The sequence below is a fragment of the Chrysochloris asiatica genome, unplaced genomic scaffold, assembly GCF_000296735.1.
Source record: "Chrysochloris asiatica unplaced genomic scaffold, ChrAsi1.0 scaffold00006, whole genome shotgun sequence".
NCBI classification, from domain to species: domain Eukaryota; kingdom Metazoa; phylum Chordata; class Mammalia; order Afrosoricida; family Chrysochloridae; genus Chrysochloris; species Chrysochloris asiatica.
The window spans coordinates 13,518,048-13,538,968 of NW_006408524.1; the positions used below are offsets into that span (position 1 = coordinate 13,518,048).

At 39.6% G+C, this 20,921-nt stretch overlaps 1 protein-coding gene and 1 pseudogene across 1 annotated transcript in view; both read left to right on the forward strand.

Annotated features, from left to right (window-relative positions):
• The window catches only part of AOAH (acyloxyacyl hydrolase (neutrophil)), a 308,932-nt gene that overhangs the window by 207,098 nt on the left and 80,913 nt on the right, over window positions 1-20,921 (forward strand). Inside the window, exon 13 of the mRNA XM_006832268.1 lies at window positions 2,758-2,845. Within this exon, the coding sequence (XP_006832331.1) occupies window positions 2,758-2,845 (88 nt within the window). The remainder of the gene's footprint in view (window positions 1-2,757; window positions 2,846-20,921) is intronic.
• The window catches only part of LOC102834603, a 26,212-nt pseudogene continuing 8,346 nt past the window's right edge, over window positions 3,056-20,921 (forward strand).

Here is a 20,921-nt window from a genome sequence, read left to right on the forward strand (position 1 = left end):
TTTTTTTTTTTTTGATGCTTTCTATATTATTCAATATTTTGTCCATAGAATCTTTCCATATTGCACGTCAAAACTTGAATTTTTTTCTTCAGTTCTGAAATGGGTATTTGAGAAATGATAGGCATGTTCTTCCCTTTTAGTTTTCTAAATCCAGGTCTTTGCACATTTCATTATAATAATTGACTCTGACTTCTCGAGCTGCCATTTGAAATTTTCTGTTCAACTCTTTTAACCTCCTCATATCTTCTATTTGCTTTATCATCTCTATGCTGGAGAGCAATTTTCACAGTCTCTTCTGGCACCCATTTTGGTCTTTTCTTTCTTATCTTCTTAATGACCTTTGGTGTCTTCCTGTATGATGTTCTTGATGTCATCCCACAGCTCTTCTTGTCTTCAGTCATTAATGTCTAACTCATCAAATCTGTTCTTGAGATAATCTCTAAATTCAGGTGGGATATGTTCAAGGTCATATTTTGGTTCTTGTGGACTTGTTTTAATTTTTTTCAGCTTCAAACTGAAATTGTGAGCAAATGATGGTCTGTTCCACAGTCTGCTCCTAGTCTTGTTTGGGCTGATGTGGAGCTTTATCATTGTCTCTTCCCACAGATGTAGTCAATTTGATTTCTGTATATTTCATCTCATGAGGTCTATAACTGTCTTTTATGTTCTTTAAAAAAAGATATCTGCAATGAATAAGTCATTGGTCTTGCAAAATTCTCCCATGCAATCTCCAGCATCATTTCTATCATCAAGGCCATATTTTCCAACTACTGATCCTTCCTCTTTGTTTCCAACCTTTGCATTCCAGTCGCAAGAAAATATCAAAAATTTTAAAAATCAAGTAGCAGCAGAACATTGTTTAAAGCATTTTAGAATCTAATATTTGGTTAATGTTCTTTGTCTTTCTATTTGGAGAACTCTTTAGTCTTGATTAGTATCTTCAGAGCTGGGCTGGTAGTGACAATTTCCCAAAACTTCAGTTGGTTCAGAAATATCTTGATGTTCTCCTCATTTCTGAATGACAAATTTGTTGAATAAAGAATTTTTTGCTTGGCATTTGCTTTCATTCAGTATTTTACAGATTTGTCAGGCCATTTTTTTCTGGCCTTGAGAATTTCTGCAATGATTCCTCTCTTGCTGCATTCAGAATTCTCTCCTGTCTTTGATTTTCAGGAACATTATTAGGATATGGTACGGAATTGATCTTTATGTATTTCTTCCAGTTGGGGTTCGTATCACTTCCTATGTTTGTAGACTTGGGTCTCTGTCTAGGTTCTGGGAAATTTTCTATATAATTAGCTTTTAGAAAGTTCTTTCTATGTCTTTACTGTTGTTTCATGATATTGTAAAATTAAAATAATTTGAATGTTAGATTTTTTAAATTGAATCCCATATTCCCATTTGGCTTTGTTCCCCACTAGGCTGGGTTCTTTAGAGAACCAAAGTCAGTGAACTTATATATATATATAGAGAGAGAGAGATTTCTCTCAAATAAAACAGCTCAGGTGTCTGTAGAGAGTAGCAAGTCCCAAGTCAATGGCTCAGATAACAGGCTGGAGGCTTTTCCTTGCTCACATAGCCACAGTAGCTGAGATGCCAGGCTACCCACTCATAGCCTATGGAGGTTAATGAAGCTCAAAACTGGCAGGCAGTACCTCAGACTAGTTCAAATCCAAAGAACTGGAGATCAGCAGATGATGACTCAGTTGTGGGATCCAGATTGAGCAAAAAGCCAGAAGGCTTTGCTTGCATGTCCTTATATATTGTATACAGGCCACACTCCTGTGGAAACTCCCTTTCAATTGATGCACTGCTCATAGCAGATCTCATCATGAGAATGATTACATCATAGCAGATCATAGCGTAGGGAATGAGCACATCATGATATGATTGTCAAATCACTGACAATATCACCCAGCCAAGTTGGCACACAACCTTAACCATCACACTCACTAAATTAGGTGATCCTTTTCCAAATATATGAGTCTAGATAAATTTTTTTCTAGAAATGGTAGCCACAGAAGGGGTTTATAGCCCAGAGTATATTTATAACAGGAATATGAAGGAAATACACCTGATGGCATTTTTTCTTCAGACTTTTTTTGCACAAGTAGTAGAAATATGGCTCAAATGTATTCTATTTTGTCAACACTCCACATCATGAGTTCTTAAACTCAGGTCTGTAAGAAAGCTTTAGTAGGTGAATCTCCAGACATCTAAACTAAATGAATATATGTGCATCTTTGTGGGGAAAGGAACCATAATTAGATTCTCAAAAAATGCCTTAATCCCAAGTAGGTCAGAGGCACTACCTTATTGCCTGAGGGCACAGCTTTAAACTCAGAGAAGAATTTTTTGCTGGAGGCATGGGTGTTATTACTTTTCAGGCAATTGACTTTCTGATTATCTAATCTAAAATACAGAGAAAAATCTCATAGAATTTAAGAGTGGAAAGTTACGTGTCCACTAAGCATCTCTCTGAAATGTAGACAATGTCATGAGTTCCCTACCTTTCACTGGGCTATATTTCCCAGGCCTTTCACAGGTAATGAACTGGAGTCAGATCACGAGTCATGGTGATTTTTGTGCATTATCTGATGGTGGTTAACGTTAGGAGGCATATGCTTTAAATGCCAAAGATCATTAAAGAGAAGGATAAAAATGAGAGAAAGAGAGAATACTATCTATACATAATATAATCTTACTACCTGAGAAGAAAAGACCCATTCTGATCATTACTACTTTATTTTTCTTTAGCACTCCTTCCTCAATTTGCCAACAGCACTTGCTGATGAGCTCAACTGGCCCCAGCTCTCTGGCACTACTGGATTCCTGGACTCGGGCAGTAGGTATGTGTGTATGTTCACCTTCAAACATTTCAATATGTCTATTTAAGGAAAGAAAAGTAGTTGGGGCTTCTTCCCAACAGGTTGAAATGAGAATTACTCGCAATTGTTTCTAGAAGATGAATCACATACACCAAGTCCCATCACAGATCTAGAATCCACCATATAGTAGATAGTACTTGAAATTGTATTTTATCAAAACCACCAACATGCTGTGGAGGCTCTATTGTTTACTTGTGGTGGAAAGTAAGACCATCACTGATTCAAGGGGCAAAGAAGTTGACTTGACTTTTTCACTCTCTGAAATTACTGTTTATAAAGGTAATGACTAAAATGCTGATGGTCATAAAGGTAACAGAGAACTGGGCAATGTTTTGTTTTGTTAAACATAAAATCAACCATGAGTCAGAGCTGACTCAACAGCAACCAACAAGAAAAACAATGACTAAGCATAATTGGAAGGCTTCAAGTTCCTGCAGTCATCTGGTTTTCATGCTCTGTATTTATACATAAAGACGTGCACTTTGACTTTCAGAGATACAACTCAATTTTCTATGTGTGGTTGGGTGTGGACTTCGAGACTGGGCTATATTTCCCAGGCCTATAACCTGACAGGGCACCTGCAAGTGTCCGCAGCTTGGTAGAAAGGGACTTTTCCAATATTCCCCAATATATATATATATAATTAAGCAAGCAGAAGGAAATATGGTAGATGGATGGCTTCCTTGAATAAAAAAGAAGAGGGAGAGCTTTGCTTTGAGTTCTGGAAAACAGGATGAAAGGAGGATGTTGTTGTTAAGCGCCGTCGAGTCGGTTTCGATCCATAGCGACCCTGAACAGGATTTCCGAGGCTGTAAATCTTTACAGAAGCAGAAAGCCTCATCTTTCTACCGTGGAACAGCTGGTAGTTTCAAACTGCTGACTCAAAGGTTAGCAGCCCAACTCGTAACCACTACGCTACCAGAGCTCCTTAAGATACACCAGGGAAATTGTAGGGAGGGCAGAGTATGCACAGATGTGGTTTACCTGAAGCTGTAAAATACCCGAGAAGGCTCAAGAAACAATTGGTTACAGTATTAGCACCCATTTTAAAATTTTAATGTAAGACATTTCATACCTGAATAATTTATTGAACCATTATCTTTAATCACTCAGTGTGAAGATACAATTTAATACTTACCGCCTACTCTGGCATTGAAACTAAGTCCTGGTGTGGCGCTGTGGGTTAATGCGCCAGACAGCAAAGTCCTTTGAACTGCAAGATCGGCGATTCAAGCTCATCAGCTGCTCCTCAGAAACCCTGTATAGGGTCGCTATGGTTTGGAACCGACTCAATGGCACTTAACAACAATAACTCACTCATTGAGCTAGATGCTATAGGTGTTTTAAGGTAAACAAGTCTTTTCCTGTCTCTAAAGTGGACTGCTATCAAGTGAGGAGGTAAGACGAATGCACCAATAATGGTTCTTGTTGTTGTTTGTTAAGTGCCGTCAAGTCGGTTCTGACCCATAGCGACCCTGTACAGGGTTTCCGAGAAGCAGCAGATGAGCTTGAACCGCCGACCTTGCAGTTCAAATGCCCTTGCAGTCTGGCTCATTAACCCACTGTGCCACAGCAGAACTCCATAAAGGGACGCTTAAATTTACATATGAACTCTATTGGCTCAGCCACCTTTTGACCTGAAACCGTATCCTGTTGTCATAAAAGAAATACCAGTCTGATTGTAAAAGAAATTGCCAAGCAGTTTGAATCTTAACCTGAGTCACTCAAAGAATGCTAAGGAAGGAATTCACTCACCATGCCATGCAAAAGTGGTCAATTCTTTCTTCGCCTGTATTCGCAGCTCACTCTCCCCAGGAACCACCCTACATCTTCTGTAGCTGAACTTGTCCAAAATACTATCCAAATTAACTACTGTTCAGACCCCTGTTCAGCTGTTTTTAGTTTTTGTTGGAACAGGGGGCACAGGAGGGGCCTGTCTCCCTCTTCCTTTCTAAATCTATGCTACCCCCAAACAAAGGGCTGCTCCTTTGCTGTTATTTAGTGCCATCAGGTCTGATTCATGGTGAGCCCTGCAGAGCAGGACTGTTCCAGAGCAGATCTCCAGGGCTATCTTCCAAGATGCTTCTGTGTGGCTTTGAACCACCAACCTTTTGAATAACCAAGCACCATATATATCTCCCTGGGACTCCTTTGGAAGTGGACAGAGATTACTCCCTTATCAATGTAAAATTTCCCAACCCACCAATCCTGCAATAGTTTCCATCCACCTTAATCTCCAGAATCCAGCAGACAAACAGAATTTTTTCCTTACAGGTGTGATGGCTGGTGGTGGTGGTTATATGCCGTGTAGTCAGATCTGACTCATAGCAACCCTGTTCATCTTTATGGGATCAGAAAGCCTCGTTTTTCTCCTATGGAGCAACTGGTAGAGTTGAACTACTGATCTTGAGGATAGCAGCCCAACTTGAACCCATTATGCTACCACAACTCCTTAATATGATGGTTGTCGTTGTTGTTATGTGCCGTAGAGTTGGTTCTGATGCACAGCGGCCCTGTATAGGGTTTCCAAGGAGCAGCTGGTGAGCTTGAACCATCGACTTTACAGTTCAAACGGCTTTGCAGTCTGATGCATTAACCCACAGCGCCACACAGGTGAAAGTAAAAAGAAAAGTCGTAAATCTTCAGGCATGAGTACTTTGCTGTACTCTTGCACATAGTGTAAGGGTTATGTAGAGAGATGATGACACAACGGAAGTGGCTAAGTATGGATTATGTGAAAATATCTCTATTCTGTGGTTGTCTACACTGATTTTGTACCTTCTTGTCCCTGGGTGCTAATCAGCAAATGTGGCTGACTGCTAAACAAAAGGTTGGGGATTAGAATCCACAAAGAGAGGTCTCAGAAGTAAGGCATGGTGATTTACTTCTGGGGGCAAAATTCAGCCATAAAAAATCTTCTAGAGCACAGTTGTATTCTGACACACACGGTATCACCATGAGTTGGAGTCAACTCAACAACAACTGGATTGAGTTTTGTATTACAGTCTGTGTTGCTGTTTATGAAACAACACTTAGTCTTTGTTCGTCCAGATGGCTCAGTGTTGACTCTAGTATTGGACTGATGTGCTATATGAGGGGGCTTCAAAAAGTTCATGAAAAGGGGGAATTAAAAGACAATGGAGTTCTTGCACGAGGTTTTTGAAGTCACCTCACATTTATAAATGTTCCCCTACCTGCAGTGGGTTCTCGCTGCTGCTACCTTATTGTTCCCGTGTGACACTGCAGGATAATGCGCTGGACTGCAAGGTCAGTTTGAACCACAAAGTTGACAGTTCAGATCCACTAGTTGCTCCTTGGAAACCCTACACAGGGTTGCGATGGGTCAGAACTGATTCAACGGCACTTAACAACAACAACCTCATTGTCCTCTATGAATACTCTTTAGGTCAGCTGTTTCTGTGTTCTGTGTCTGTGTTTCTTGCCACTATGCTATAATGAGGAAGATGAGATTCCTTTCCTTTTAATAGAAGAGAAAATTCTGTGGGAATCTGAGCTGCCATGATTTTCCCATCAAGGAGTACCATGGGCAGCATGACAATCCAGTGCTTATCCTTCCTATAATGTGCTAGGCCAATCTTATCAAAAGAATAAAAAGCTATTAAGTGTATAAAAAATATTATAGAGAGATTAGTACGTGATAGTAGTCGTCCTTCTTCTGGCAGAATACGTATGAAAAAAATATTGATCTAGAAACAGCACTGGTGACAGAATGAGTAGCTTCCATGGGTATTTTGAACAAATATCTCTTTCAGTCCAGAAACTTACCAGTGTGGAACAGAATCCCACTCAGCTGCTAACTGAAAGGTCAACAGTTCGAACCCACCTACCATCCCCAGTAGAACTATATGAGAGTATACTTTGTTAAAGATTACAGTCTTAGAAAGCCCTATGAGACAGTTCTACTCTATTCTATTGGTTCACTATGACTTAGCATCAACTCAATGACAATAGGTTTGGGTTTTGTGTTACTCCACTAAATCTCTACAATGTCCTTCTTATGATCTATCATCAGCCTCATGTCACAAGTATTAGCAACATTTTTTGGAAAATATACCACGCGAACACACAAAAAAGATGCAGTTTGAAAGAGAAAATGGTCCCTTTCCTTCTTCAGTTTTACTCTTTGCCCCATCAAAGTTTAATATCTCCTTTTGGAAGCATGAATATAACTCTAATTGAAATTACATACTTGCATTAAAAAACAAGGATAACCACTGAGTTTTTCAAACTTTTATTTCCTTCAGCTGAATCAATATTAACAAAATTTGTTTCCTTGATTCTCAGACTTCAGAAAATTCAATAATAAGTGATATTCCTTAAAACTATGTAGTTTTGTTTTGTTATTTTACCCAGTGTGATTCAGAAAACAATTGAGTACGTCAAAAACAGAAAGAAAACAAAAACTCGATGAAGCTAATAACTTGGAGCCCAGGAGTTTAATGACAGTGAAGAGCATTGTAGTTGATAAGTGGAAAGGAAAAAAAAAAAGTTTTTTAAAAAGATTAAAAAGAGTGCTTTGGGTTCATATGATCTCCAAAAGCAATGAGTGCAAAAGAGAAATCCACGTTAAATTAAAGAGACCAAGTCCCCACAACATCAAAACTACAAAGACAGGGCTTCTCATTAAAAAGCAAAATCTAAACCCTCAGAATCAATGAGTCAGTGTACGATAAGGGAAGGAGGACTGGCTTTAGACTGGCAAGGAATAATAAAATTGAATTGGGCAGGATAAACGCTGAAATTCTCCCCAGTGTTCAAGTTCAATGGTCTAGGGTAACATGATGTTTAAGTCCACTTCCAATTCTATGATGCTACTTGATTTAGAAACATTGGAGGAGATGCTGTTACATCTCCCCATCAAATATGCTTCCTCCCCACCCCTTTACTAGCCTGTTTCTAGAGACAAGACATAGCCAAATTTATCAGTCAGCACCCAAAACATTCTTGGAAGCACTTTGACCAGTATGCAGGATCACTGTGCAGTGAAGCTGGGATTTTGCACAATAAAGTCTGCATTGTGTGACATGAAAGGCTTGGCCAGCTATTAAATAAAAGTGGTACCCCATTATTATCCTTTACCAGTACTATTTCTACCCCAGCAAACCCCAGAGTGGAAAAGAGGTGACCCCAAATCCTTAAAAAGTAACTGCTTAATTCCAACCATACCTCAGCTCAGCATTTATGGCTGATATCACCTTGCAGTTGTAGGGTGCTTTGCAATCTACAACCCTTCTGGATATGGAACCAGGAGTTGGTCCAATTGATGGAGTTGTGCAAGCTGAGGGATGAGCAATAGAGATGTTCTTCAAACTGGAGGGGCAAAGGATCCCATGAAGGCGTTTGAGGACATTTCATCACATATTTTTGATGAGATGTGTCCTAGAAGCTGAACGTTCAGAAGTAGTCTATTCTTTCCCACCTAGCAGATATACGAGCAAACAATTTTGAAAAGCAGGGCAGCAACTGGAGCTTTCAAAAAAGACTTAAACAAAAAGCTGAAATTAGCCATTATTGTTGTTAAGTGCAGTTGAATCGATTCTGCCTCCTAGCAACCCTAAATAGGGTTTCTGAGAACTGGCTACTGGGTCCACAGCATTAACCTGCAGCACCACACCAGGACTCCAAATTAGACATTACATGTCATGAAACCCTAAGAACCAAATACAGTTACCAAAACTACCACACCAAGCTGGAGAGGTCAGAGTGGGATAACTGGTTCAACATAAATGAGTGGTAAACCTTGTGACATCTTCTAAAGAAAATGTGGCTTCGTCTGCTTCTGCCTTAAATTTGTTTTAGTGGGCCAGAGATGCAGCAGGCCTTAAAAAGAAACAGACAAAGTAATCGGTATTTGGATCCCATGAAGGCGTTTGAGGACATTTCATCACGTATTTTTGATGAGACGTGTCCTAGAAGCTGAACGTTTAGAAGTTGTCTATTCTTTCCCACCTAGCAGATATACGAGCAAACAATTTTGAAAAGTAATGTATTACTCCAAACCGAGTCTCTTGGAGAATTAAAAACAGAAAATTGGAGAGCAGGGAACTGCAGATAAGATTTGCCAACCTAATTTCAAATTTAAAAAAAATAGTAATAATAAAGACATGTAAGTACTAGACACTAATGAGTTTAATAACCTTATTGGATCCATTATTCACAAATTACATGACATAATTGCAAATGATTATCCTTCTTCTAATTATATTTTGCCAAACAAATAATTACCCAGAGAGTTGGTCCTCTAGTGTTGGGTGAGGCTGATTGGAATGGGATCTAGACCATAGCAGCAGCTCTCCAATTTGGTCCAGGCATCCCTGGAAGGGTGTCTTAGAAGCCCTTTCGGGGATCCACAGGGTAAAAATTATCTTCATAATAATACTAAAGCTTTGTTTGTCTGTCACTGTGTTGACATTGGTACTGATGGAGCAAAATAATGCTAAGCCCTGAACATAAAGCCAGGCAGCAGCAGCAAACAGTACCAGCAGTCATTGTATTCTGTCCCTCACACACCCCCAGTTTAAAAGGGGGAACAACTGTCCTAAAAAGTTTCACCTATGCAAGAGTAAAAAGTATTACTTTTATTAAAGTGAGTACCTATTTTAGTCATCATTTCACGTGAGGAAATGGGAAGGGCACATACAACGTATGCAGTACAGTTCTACTCTGTACACATGTGATCGCCTTAAGTCAGAACTGAGCAGTAAGTGGCAAGGATTTGGTTTTTCTTTTAAACCTCCACACCAGTTCTTAGCATTGAGAATATGAGTATTTAGCTATTGGGACAAATGTAGGGAAGAAACCTTTCAAGTATCCTTCCTCTGCACCTCTCAAATCACAGAACTGATGCAGTCATCTAGTCTAAAAGCCCACTGGACTGTGTTGTGACGTGCAACAGAGGAAAAGGATAAAAAAGATCACACCAGGACATATGACTCTGCATTGCTATGGGGAAGCAGGAGGGCAAGAATCTGAGAACAGAACAGTCATTAGAGTTCATTCCTTAATATCCTTCTTGTTGTTGTTAAGTACCAGGGAGTCGGTTCTGACTCACAGCGACCCTGCACAGGGTTTCCGAGGCTGTAAATCTTTACGGGAGCAGAAAGCCTCATCTTTCTCCTGTGAAACCACTGGTAGTTTCAAACTGCTGACCTTGAGGTTAGCAGCCCGATTCGTAACCACTATGCTACCAGATCTCCTTAGCTTGTCCTATTAATACAAATTCAACTCATTCTTCATATAAATGGCATTAGCACTATTCTCAGTTGGTATTGGTGGTAGTGGTGGTGTGCTGTGGAGTCAGTTCCAACTCATAGCAACTCTGTACAACGTTTCTGAGGCTGTAAATCTTAATGGGCGCAGAAAGCCTCATCTTTCTCCTGCAGAACAGTTGGTAGTTTCAAACTGCTGACTTTGAGTTTAGCAATCCAATTCATAACCACTACGCCACCAGAGCTCTTTTCTCAATTTGTAGGTGTTTCAAAATATTCTACTGATCCCTGTACTGCCTCAGGATTCCTGAGCATGCCATGAGAAACTCAATTCCTAGAATTTATGAGAGATTACAGATTTGGGGTGTTGGTGTTAGGTATCAGCAACTAGGTTCAGACTCATAATGACCTTCTACTGGATGGCTGCTGGGTTTGAACTGCTGACCTTGAGGTGGATTAGTACAGTATTTATCCTATATTACCACACCAGGATTCCACATATTTGGGGCAGGCAATTATTAATTTCCAGATGAGAGAAAAAAGTTTCTTCAATTATTTGGAATACTTCTTAATGCTGAGGAAAAAAGCCTGGAACCTAAAATTATAGATGCGATTTCTGGTCAAAAGTTTTAGTGAAACTATTTATCTACTGATAAAGATTTCTATATTCTCATAACAAAAGGTTCAACTACCCGTTTCTAAAGTATTAATACCCACACTATTTACCTTCTGTGAGCAGGTCATGAGCAAGACAACAGTGCCGTACATAGATTCCATTTTTAGAATTATCAAAAACACATTTAAGGCTTAATATTGGCAACAATTAATTTCCCAAAGGAAAATAACCCCTCTTTAGTGACCATGAAATTATTTTAGTATTGAACTTAGATCTAATGTCCATTTCCTACCTGGTTTTTAAAAATATAATAAAATAGTTGAGGTAGAGGGTGTAAATGATATATAAAGTACTTGTTTCAGGGTCCTGAGTAAAGATAACAGATTGAATACAAGCATTTTCTTCCCACCCTTGAGAGATCTCACTAAAATGACAGTAAATGAATTTGTCCACAGGGCAAATAGAAGGAGAAGAGGAAAAAGAATAATAAAACAACAAAACTTGCTGACACATCAATTTCAGTTCTTAGTGTTCCCGTGTATGCAGAGCCGAACGGCAGTCAAACGGCGCTCCATAGCATTTTCAATGGCTGTAACCTTTGGGAAAGAGAATACCAGAACTTTCTTCCAAGGAATCTCTGATACACTCAAATCACCAACCTTTTGGTTAGTAGACAAGTGCTTAACTGTTTCACTACCACCATTACCTGATACCAGGAACTCTCAAATGGAGAGGCAACAGCCACAAAATATGGCAAGCTAAAAGTAGATGAGCAAGCAGTAACTGACTGGGCAGACTGAAGAAGTCAAGAAGCAGACCAATTTACAGTGCAGAACTTCCAAAAGACTTAGGGATTGGTTGCATACAGTAACCATGTTAGTATCACTTTTCAGTATCACTTCCTTTTCTAGAAGTGATACTAAAAAACAGAGGTAAACATTGAAAAAAAGTCTTAAGAAGCAGTGAGCAACTGCCCTTCCCTTTCTCTGACTTTCTCAAAACTAGATGCTTATTCTTTGAATACACCAAAATCAAGGCCCACTGAACAACAGAAGTGCCCTAATTAACACATACATGCAGAGCGCTAAAGACCACCTCCTTCCACAACTTGGTCTATACTGTCACGGCTGATGACTACAAGATCCTCCCCTGGGCCAGCCAGCCCCCACAACAGTGGGGACCATAGTCAATAAACCATACCCAGGGGCCCAGCTTCCAATCCGTTGTTCAGTTTCCAATCAATCTTCCATGTTTAAATATAAGCCAACAACCCAGGAAAATCAGATACCTGAAGAAAGCCTCTTACATGAAAGAATACAAAATCGAAGAGAAAAGACAGCGTAGACAAAACAGAAACTATGAACTAAGAGGGATCAACTTTTTTCAATTTTGAAATAATATCCTACATATAAAAATTACTAAATCAATTTCCTCAAAAAAATAAGCTATTGCATTTATGAAACAAGAAATGGAACATTCATTCAGAGGATTGAAAATAATAAATTAATTCAAAACCTCTTGGAAATAATACGTCTGAAAAAAGATGATTTTCATTTAAAAGTTTAAAGATAAAGTTGAGGAAATCATCCAGAAAACAGATCAAAACACAGAGATAGAAAATAAGGTCCTAACTTAAGAAAATTAGAAGTTTAGTTTAGGTGTCAATATCCAAATATTGAAACTTCCAGAAAAATAAAAAGATAGGAGGAATTTACCAATGAGATTATTTTAAAACATCTCTCAGAACTGAAAATATGTGTTTCCATGTTGAAAGAAACCATCAAATGTCCAACACTATAAATGAGAATAGATTCACACTGAACTTGTTTTTGTGACATTTCAGGATGCTTGGAACAAGATTCAACTACTTACAACATATTCGAGCAAGACACATTGAAAAGCACTTATGACAGTCCTTGTCATTAGGAATACAAGGGGACTTCAGAAAATTCATAGAAAATTGAAATTAAAATATAATGGAAAAAAAAAATATATATATATAAAATGGAATTTTTCCATGAACTTTTTGAAGCCCCTCTCATGTGCTCCATACAGCGCGTAATTTGAGCTCTGGTAGCATAGTGGTTACGAATCGGGCTGCAAACCTTAAGGTCAGCAGTTCGAAACTACCAGCCGCTCCACGGGAGAAAGATGAGGCTTTCTACTCCCGTAAAGATTTACACCCTCGGAAATCCTGTACAGGGTCGCTATGGGTCAGAACCGACTTGACGGCACTTAACAACAACAACAACAACAACCATTCTCAGATGATTACCTACAGACAGGCAATTTTTAAATTTGCTGTTCAAAACACTGCTGTTTTTACAAAGATACTGTTCACAAGAATCAGTAATAATGAAAACTAAAAAAGAGAGAGGTATTTGACTAGCGTCAGAATCAATTTAGGGTGGAATTATCAGAACAGAACCCCATTATAATTCAGGGACAACTTCAAGGATCCCATATAAAGATCACAATCCATAATGGCTTTGAACTTAACAACACGGGGAGGTTAGAAGTCACCGGATCAATTTCCTCAGACTTCCACAAGAAAGTGATTTTAATATAGATCTATAAGCATCTGTAAGGAGCTCTGGTAGCGTAGTGGTTACGAATCAGGGCTGCTAACCTCAAGGCTGGTGGTTCGAAACTACCAGCTGTTCCGTGGGAGAAAGATGAGGCTTTCTGATCCTGTAAAGATTTACAGCCTCAGAAACCCTGTGTAGGGTCACTATGAGTCAGAACCAACTCCGTGGTACTTAACAACAACAACATAGTACTATAAACAAAGTACATAGTACTATAACAAAGTACAATAAACTTCAAGGTCTTAAAACAATATTTTTTATTATATCTCAAATTTTAGGGTTCGGGAATTTGGGCAGAGCTAGTCTGACCAATTCTTCTGCTCCGCATGACTTTGACTGGTGTTAAACCTAGTGCTGTCAGGATGATACATATGCACAACCCCATGTTTGTCACAGAAAAACTGGCTGCACAGGTTTTCAGTGGCTATAATCTTATGGAAGCAGACTTATGCTGCTGGGTGGATTTGAACCACCAACCTTTCAGTTAATTGTTGTTGTTAAGTGCCATTGAGTTGGTTCTGATTCATAGCAACCCCTTATAGGGTTTCGGAGGAGCAGCTGATAAGTTTGAACCACCAACCTTGCGGTAGAGTGCTCAAGCTCATTGTGCCACCTGTGGCTACTAGATAGTCTTCACCTGGCTCCTGGGCTGATCTGGAGGGTCCAAGATGGCTCCACTCACGTGATTGGTGTCTTGGTAGGGGAAGCTGGAAGGGTGGATTTGCCTTCATTCCTGTATCTCTCCATGGAGACCCTTTTCACAGGCTGTCTTCAAGAGGACAGCCAGACTTCCTACATGATAGCTTAGATCCAGAACTGGCATAGTCTCATTCCCTCCATGTTCTTTTGCTCGATGAAGTAACAGGCCTGTCCAGATTCCAGGACAAGCATATCAAAGAAAACACAGCTATCTTTAATTGGTCATCTTGCTTAAGGAGACAAACTCTGATGGTCTTGGAAACCCAGTTTCTCTTCACTTTGGGTAGCTTAACAAGAAGCTGACTCATAATCAAGAATCCTTCTCAAAATAGAAGCTGACTCATAAGGACCAACACCATATTGTTCTACTTCCATGAAACTTGGAGAACAGACAAATGCCTAGAGACAAAGGTTCATTAGTGGTTATGACTGGGGAAGAGCTGTCTCCTCGATGCAAAGTTGACCATAATGATCTGAATGGAGCAAAGCTTTCTAGACTTTCACTTGTGACATAATTTTAGGGTTCAAGAAGAAGCTGCAAACATTCATTAATAATTGGAACATGGAATGTTCAAAGAATGAATCTAAGCAAATTGGAAGTTGTCAAAAATATAATGGAACACACAGAGATTAATATCATAGGCATTAGTGAGCTGAAATGAACAGGTATAGGTCATTTTTAATGGGACAAACATATAATTTACTATAACAGTAATGTAGAATTGAAAAGGAATAGCATTGCATTAGTCATGATGCAGAACATTCCAAGATCTGTCTTGAAGTATAATACTGTCTATGATGTGGTAATATCCATATACCTACAAGAGAGACCAGTCAAGAGTACTATTATTCAAATTAATTACTAAAGCCAGTGATGATGAAATTGAAGAAGTCTACCAACTCCTGGTGTGGTGCTATAGGATCCACACTGGACTGAGAACCACAAGGTCAGCAGTTCAAACCCACCAGCTGCTCTTCAGAAACCCTATACAGGATCGCTACAACACAGAACCGACTTGACAGCACTTAACAACAACAATACCAACTATTTCAGTCTGAAATGTATCAAATATGCAATCAAGATACTTTGATAATTACTGGTGATTAGAATATAAAAATTGGAAACATAAAGAAGGATCAACATATGGAAAATATGGCCTCGATTATAGATATAATATTGAAGATAGTTTGATTGAACTTTGCAAGACCAATGACTTATTCATTGTAAATACCATAAAACAACATAATAGGCAACTATACACATGGACCTCACCAGATGGGATACACAGGAATGAAATTGACTACATCTGTGGGAAGAGACAACAGAGAATCTCAGGATCATCAACCAAAACAAGACCATGGGTTAACTGTGGAACAGACTGTCCATTTTTCAAATGCAAGTTCAGGTATATGAATTATGGACAGTCTGTCTGTTATCCATATGCTGAAGAAATGAAAACAAGTCCATGAGAGCCAAAATATGACCTTGGATATATCATACTTGATTGAATTTAGATGCATTCAATAGTAATGGCTGAAGACCAGACAAGTTGTGGGATGACATCAAGAGCATTATACATGAATGAAGTAAAATATCACTTAAGAGACAGGAAAGAAAGAAAAGACAAAAATGGATCTAAGAAGAGACTCTGAATCTTGCTCTTGAATATAGAGAAAATTATAGGGTCTGGAAGAAATGAGGAAGTAAAAGAGCTGAACAGAAAATTTCAAAGGACAATTCAATAAGACAAAGTAAAGTGTTACAATGAAATATGCGAAGACCTGGAGTTAGAAAACCAACAGAAAAGAACATGCTCAACATTTCTCAAGCTGAAAGAATTGAAGAAAAAATTCAAGCCTTGACTTTCAATACTGAAGGATTTTATAGGCAAAATATTGAATAATGCAGAAAGCACCAAAAGAAGATGAAAGGAATACAAAGTCACCCTGCCAAAAAGAGTCCGTCTATGTTCAACCATTGCAGGAGGTAGTATATGATCAAGAACTGATGGTCTTGAAGGAAGACGTCCAAGCTGCACTGAAGGCATTGGTGACAAACAAGTTTCCAAGAATTCACGGACTACAAATTGAAATGTTTCAACAAACTTATGCATCATTGGAGGCAATCACTCACCTATACAAGAAATTTAGAAGACAGCTACCTGGCCAACCAATTGGAAGAAATGCATATTTGTGCCCATTCCAAAGAAAGGTGACGCAATGGAATGCGGAAATCATTGAACAATATCATTAATGTCATATGCAAGTAACACTTTACTGAAGATAATTTAAAAATGGTTGCAGCACTACATAGACAGAGAATTATCAGAAATTCAAACCGGATTCAAGAGGATGTGGAATGAGAGATATCATTGCTGATGTCATATAGGCCTTGGCTAAAAGCAAAGATGTTTACTTGCGTTTTAGTGACTATGTAAAGGTTTTTGACTGTGTGGATAATAACATACTATGGATAACATTGTGAAGAATGGGTATTCCAGAACACTGAATTGTGCTCATGAGGAACTGGTACATAGACCAAGAGACAGTTATTAGAGAAAAAAAAAACAAAAACTAAAGTTGGGGCGCGGGACTACTGCAGAGTTGAAAATCAGGAGGAGTGTGTACCAGGGTTGTATCTTTTCACCATACTTATTCAATCTGCATGCTGAGCAATAATCTGAGAAACTGGATTATTTAAAGAAAAACCTGACATCAGGTTTTAGCTAATGAGGAAGACTCATTAGCAGCCTGCAAGATGCAGATGATACAACTTTGCTAGCTGGAAACAAAGAGGATTTGTAATACCTACTGATAAATTTCCTTCAGCATGGATTGTAAAGAAATAAAAAATCCCTACAACTTGACCATTAAATAACATGATGTTGTTGTTAAGTGCTGTCGAGTCGATTCCGACTCATAGTGACACTGTATAGGGCTTCTGAGGAGTGGTTCAAACCACCTTGTAGTCCAGTGCTTTCACCCACAGCACCACACCAAGACTCCAACACAAATGGTGAAAATATTGAAGTTGTCAAAAACTGGTGGAAGCAGCAGTCAAGAAATCAAAGGATGTAATACATTAGGCCAATCTGTTCGAAAGACCTCTTTAAAATATTAAAGAGCAAAGATAGCCAACTAAGGTATGGCTGACCCAAGCAATGGTATTTTCAATGACCTCTTATGCTTGAAAGTTGGACTATCACTATGAAGATCATGGAAGAATCGGTACATTGACTTATGCTGTTGCAGAAGAATATTGGAAATACCATGGACTCCAGAAGAATAAACAAATCTCTCTTAGAAGAAGTACAACTCGCATGCTCCTTAGAATCGAGGATGGAGAGACTTCATCTCTCATACTTTGGATCTGTTATCAGGACATGTTCTGACATGTTATCAGGAGGAACCAGTCTCTGGACAAGGTCCTCATGCTTGGTAAAGTGGAGGGTCTAAGAAAAAGAGGAAGAAAATGAACTTACATAATTGCAGCAACAACAGGCTCAAGCATAGCAGCAATTGTGACATGCCATCAAGTCATTCCAACTTATAGTGACCTTATGCACACAGAACAAAACAATCCCTGGTCCTGTACCATCCTCACAAGAGAGAAAGAGAGAGAGAGAGAGAGATGGAGAGGCAGAGAGATAGTTGCTGTTGTTGGTAAGTGCTCTCTAGTAAGGTCTGACATAGAGACCCTCTATCAGTTTTCTGAGGAGTGACTGATGAGTTTTAACTACTGACCTTGCAGTTCAAACCGACTTTGTGGTCCTGTGCTTATCCTACAGCACCACACCAGGACTCCAGATAGTTAGAGAGTAGAGGGATGTATTACAAAATAATACTGTATCAAAAACAAGAAAAATCTTTTTTAGAAAGTAGATACCAACCTAGGAAAGGTAAAAGGATCCCCAGAATAATAGAGAAGGGGGCTCCAAGAATATCAGGATAAGAGAGTAGCAAATCTAGACTCAAGTAGGTCAAGAGGATCAGGAAAGACGTCCACAAGAGAAAATTAACAGAATATCTAATATACCAGAGCATGTTGCAAAGAAATCAAATAAATACACAGCATTTAAGGGTGAATTTATGATACTTAGAAAATTAGGGAAAGAAACCCAAGACAGCTATTAACTTCAAGAAGATGACAAAGTTGTGAAGGAAAGAAAAAAGTAATTATAAACTTAGTTGTGAATAGCTAAATTCTTCTCCTCTCTAATAGGAACTCAATGGTAGTGTGCTAAGAAGTCAGTTTCAATTCACAGGGACCCCATAGAGAGTTTCTAAGGCTTTAAATCTTTACGGGACCAGTAAGATTCATCTTTCTCCCACAGAATGGCTGGTAGTTTCCAACAGCTGACCTTGAGGTTAGCAGCCCAACTTGTAACCACTATGATAATGTCAAAAACTAAAAATTAAGAAGTAGCCTCAAATACCAAAAAACTAAGGTTGACATTAGTTGTTTGGGAGCAGTTTGGGGGTTCCAAGATGGTGCTGTGGGTTAATGCGCCAGACTACAAAGCCATTTGAACTGCAAGGTTGGCAGTTCAAGCTCACCAACTGCTCCTCAGAAATCCTATACAGGGTCATTATGGATCAGAATCAACTTGACAGCACTTAACAACAACAACAACAACAACAACAACAAGAAGAAGACATTAAACCTTTACAGGACTAAACACCCTTATCTTTCTCCCCCAGAGTGGTTGCTGGATTCAAACCACCAACCTTTCAGTTTGCAACCCAATGTTTAACCCACATTTAAAAATGATGATGAATCTTTGAAATATCTCATAACATGACTGAACTTGGAGGACTTTTTACTGAGTGAAATAAGTCAATAAGAGAAGAACAAATATTTTATGTGACAACTATTATAAAAAGTCAAGAAAGGCTTTCACACAAAAAGAAATTCTGTGATTGTTTCCAGAAACAAAAGAGGAAGGAAGGATGTTGTTGTTAAGTGCCATCGAGTCGGTTCCAACCCACAGCAACCTTGAACAGGGTTTCCAAGGCTGTAAGTCTTTACGGGAGCAGAAAGCCTCATCTTTCTCCCACGGAGCCACTGGTAGTTTCAAACTGCTGACCTTAGGGTTCACAGCCCAATTCATAACCACTACGCTACCAGAGCTCCTGTTAACTTGGGGGAAGGACAGGTAATATACACTAAGAGGAAGGTCCGCAAAATTTGGTGGGGACACATGAAGACAGCAGGATATAATAATGCCTGACCACCACTACCAACTACTCTGCAAGGGATCACATTAGTAGGCCATGCAAAGAGGGAGAGAGAAATGTGGAATGAAACGCAAATCATAAAAAGTCTAGGCTCACTGGTGGACTAGAGAGATTGGTAGAACCCCCAATGCACCTAGTCATTCTTCAGGTCTGGAACTGAACTCACTGCCCTCCACCTGTTTTATTTTCAGCCAAAAATAGACAGGTCTATAAGGAGCTTTTGTAGCGTAGTGATTACCAGTCAGGCTGCTAACCTCAAGTTCAACAGTTCGAAACTGCCAGCCGTTTCACAGGAGAAAGATGAAGCTTTCTGCTTCCATAAAGATTTACAGCCTCAGAAACTATATACAGGGTTGCTATGAGTCGGAACTGACTCCACGGCACTTAGCAACCACAATAAGGTAAGCAGTGACTCTAGTTGTTGTTAAGTACCATCGAGTTGATTTGGACTCACAGTGATCCTGTATAGGGTTACCAAGGAGCAGCTGGTGGGCTTGAACCACCAACCTTATGTTTCAAAACTACCTTGTGAATTAACCAGCAGCTACACCATGATTCCAAGCAGTGGCACTGGGGAGGTCCATGCTCCTTAGAATAATCCACCATTTGACGTCAAAAGGGCAGCACTTACCCAAGGACAAAATTCAGAAAGCACGAAGGCTTCAGAGACAGGAAGAGTGGAAGCAGGAGACGGGAGAAGTGGGATCGGTGATGGTACATTGTGGGAATTGTGATCAATGGCATGAAACAAAACGGGCATGTACCGTTGAATGGAAAACCGATTTGTTCAGTAAACGTTCACACGATTCACAATTTAAAAGGGCTGAGGGGAGGGGGGTTACGTGAAGAAAAGATTTTAACACCAAAAGAAACATTCTTGGTTGTGGTTGCTAGCAGCTTGGGCGGCAGGCAGAGTGTTGGCGGCCAGGCAACTCAGCTTCCCCAAGGTTCTCTGTGCTTTCTGGCCTCAGTTCCCCGTATGCGCCTTCCCCACGGCCAAGATGCCCATGACAAAGGTCAATTTGGGCACTGAGAGAGGAACCCAACAGGATATAGGCGAGTTTGTCAGCTAAACATGCTCCTGCAAAAGTGGAAACAAAACCAAAACAGGCAGCAGAAAAGGATACATCTACAGACAAAAAAAGTGCAGACGAAGGGAAAAGGGGAGCAAGGGGAGAACAGGCTTAGTGGCTAACCAAAAAACTAAAGATTCACTTGCTGAAAATGGAGAAACTAAAAACAAGGAGAGCCCAGCCTCTGATGAAGCCCAAAAGAAAGAAACCAATTCCGATTAATGTTTGTCTACCATGTCCTACCTAGCGTAGTGGTTACGAATCGGGCTGCGAACCTTAAGGTCAGCGGTTCGAAACTACCAGCCGCTCCGAGGGAGAAAGATGAGGCTTTCTACTCCCGTAAAGATTTACACCCTTGGAAACCCTGTACAGGGTCGCTATGGGTCGGACCTGACCCGATGGCACTTAACAACAACAACAACCATGTCCTACCAACACTCGTCTGTCAGTTTGTCATACTGTGGTGGATTGTGAATTGCTGTGATTCTGGAAGCTATGCCACCAGTATTTTAAATACCAGCAGGGTCTCCCATGGTGAACAGCTTTCAGATGAATTTCCAGACAAAGACAGACTAGGAAGAAAGAGTGAT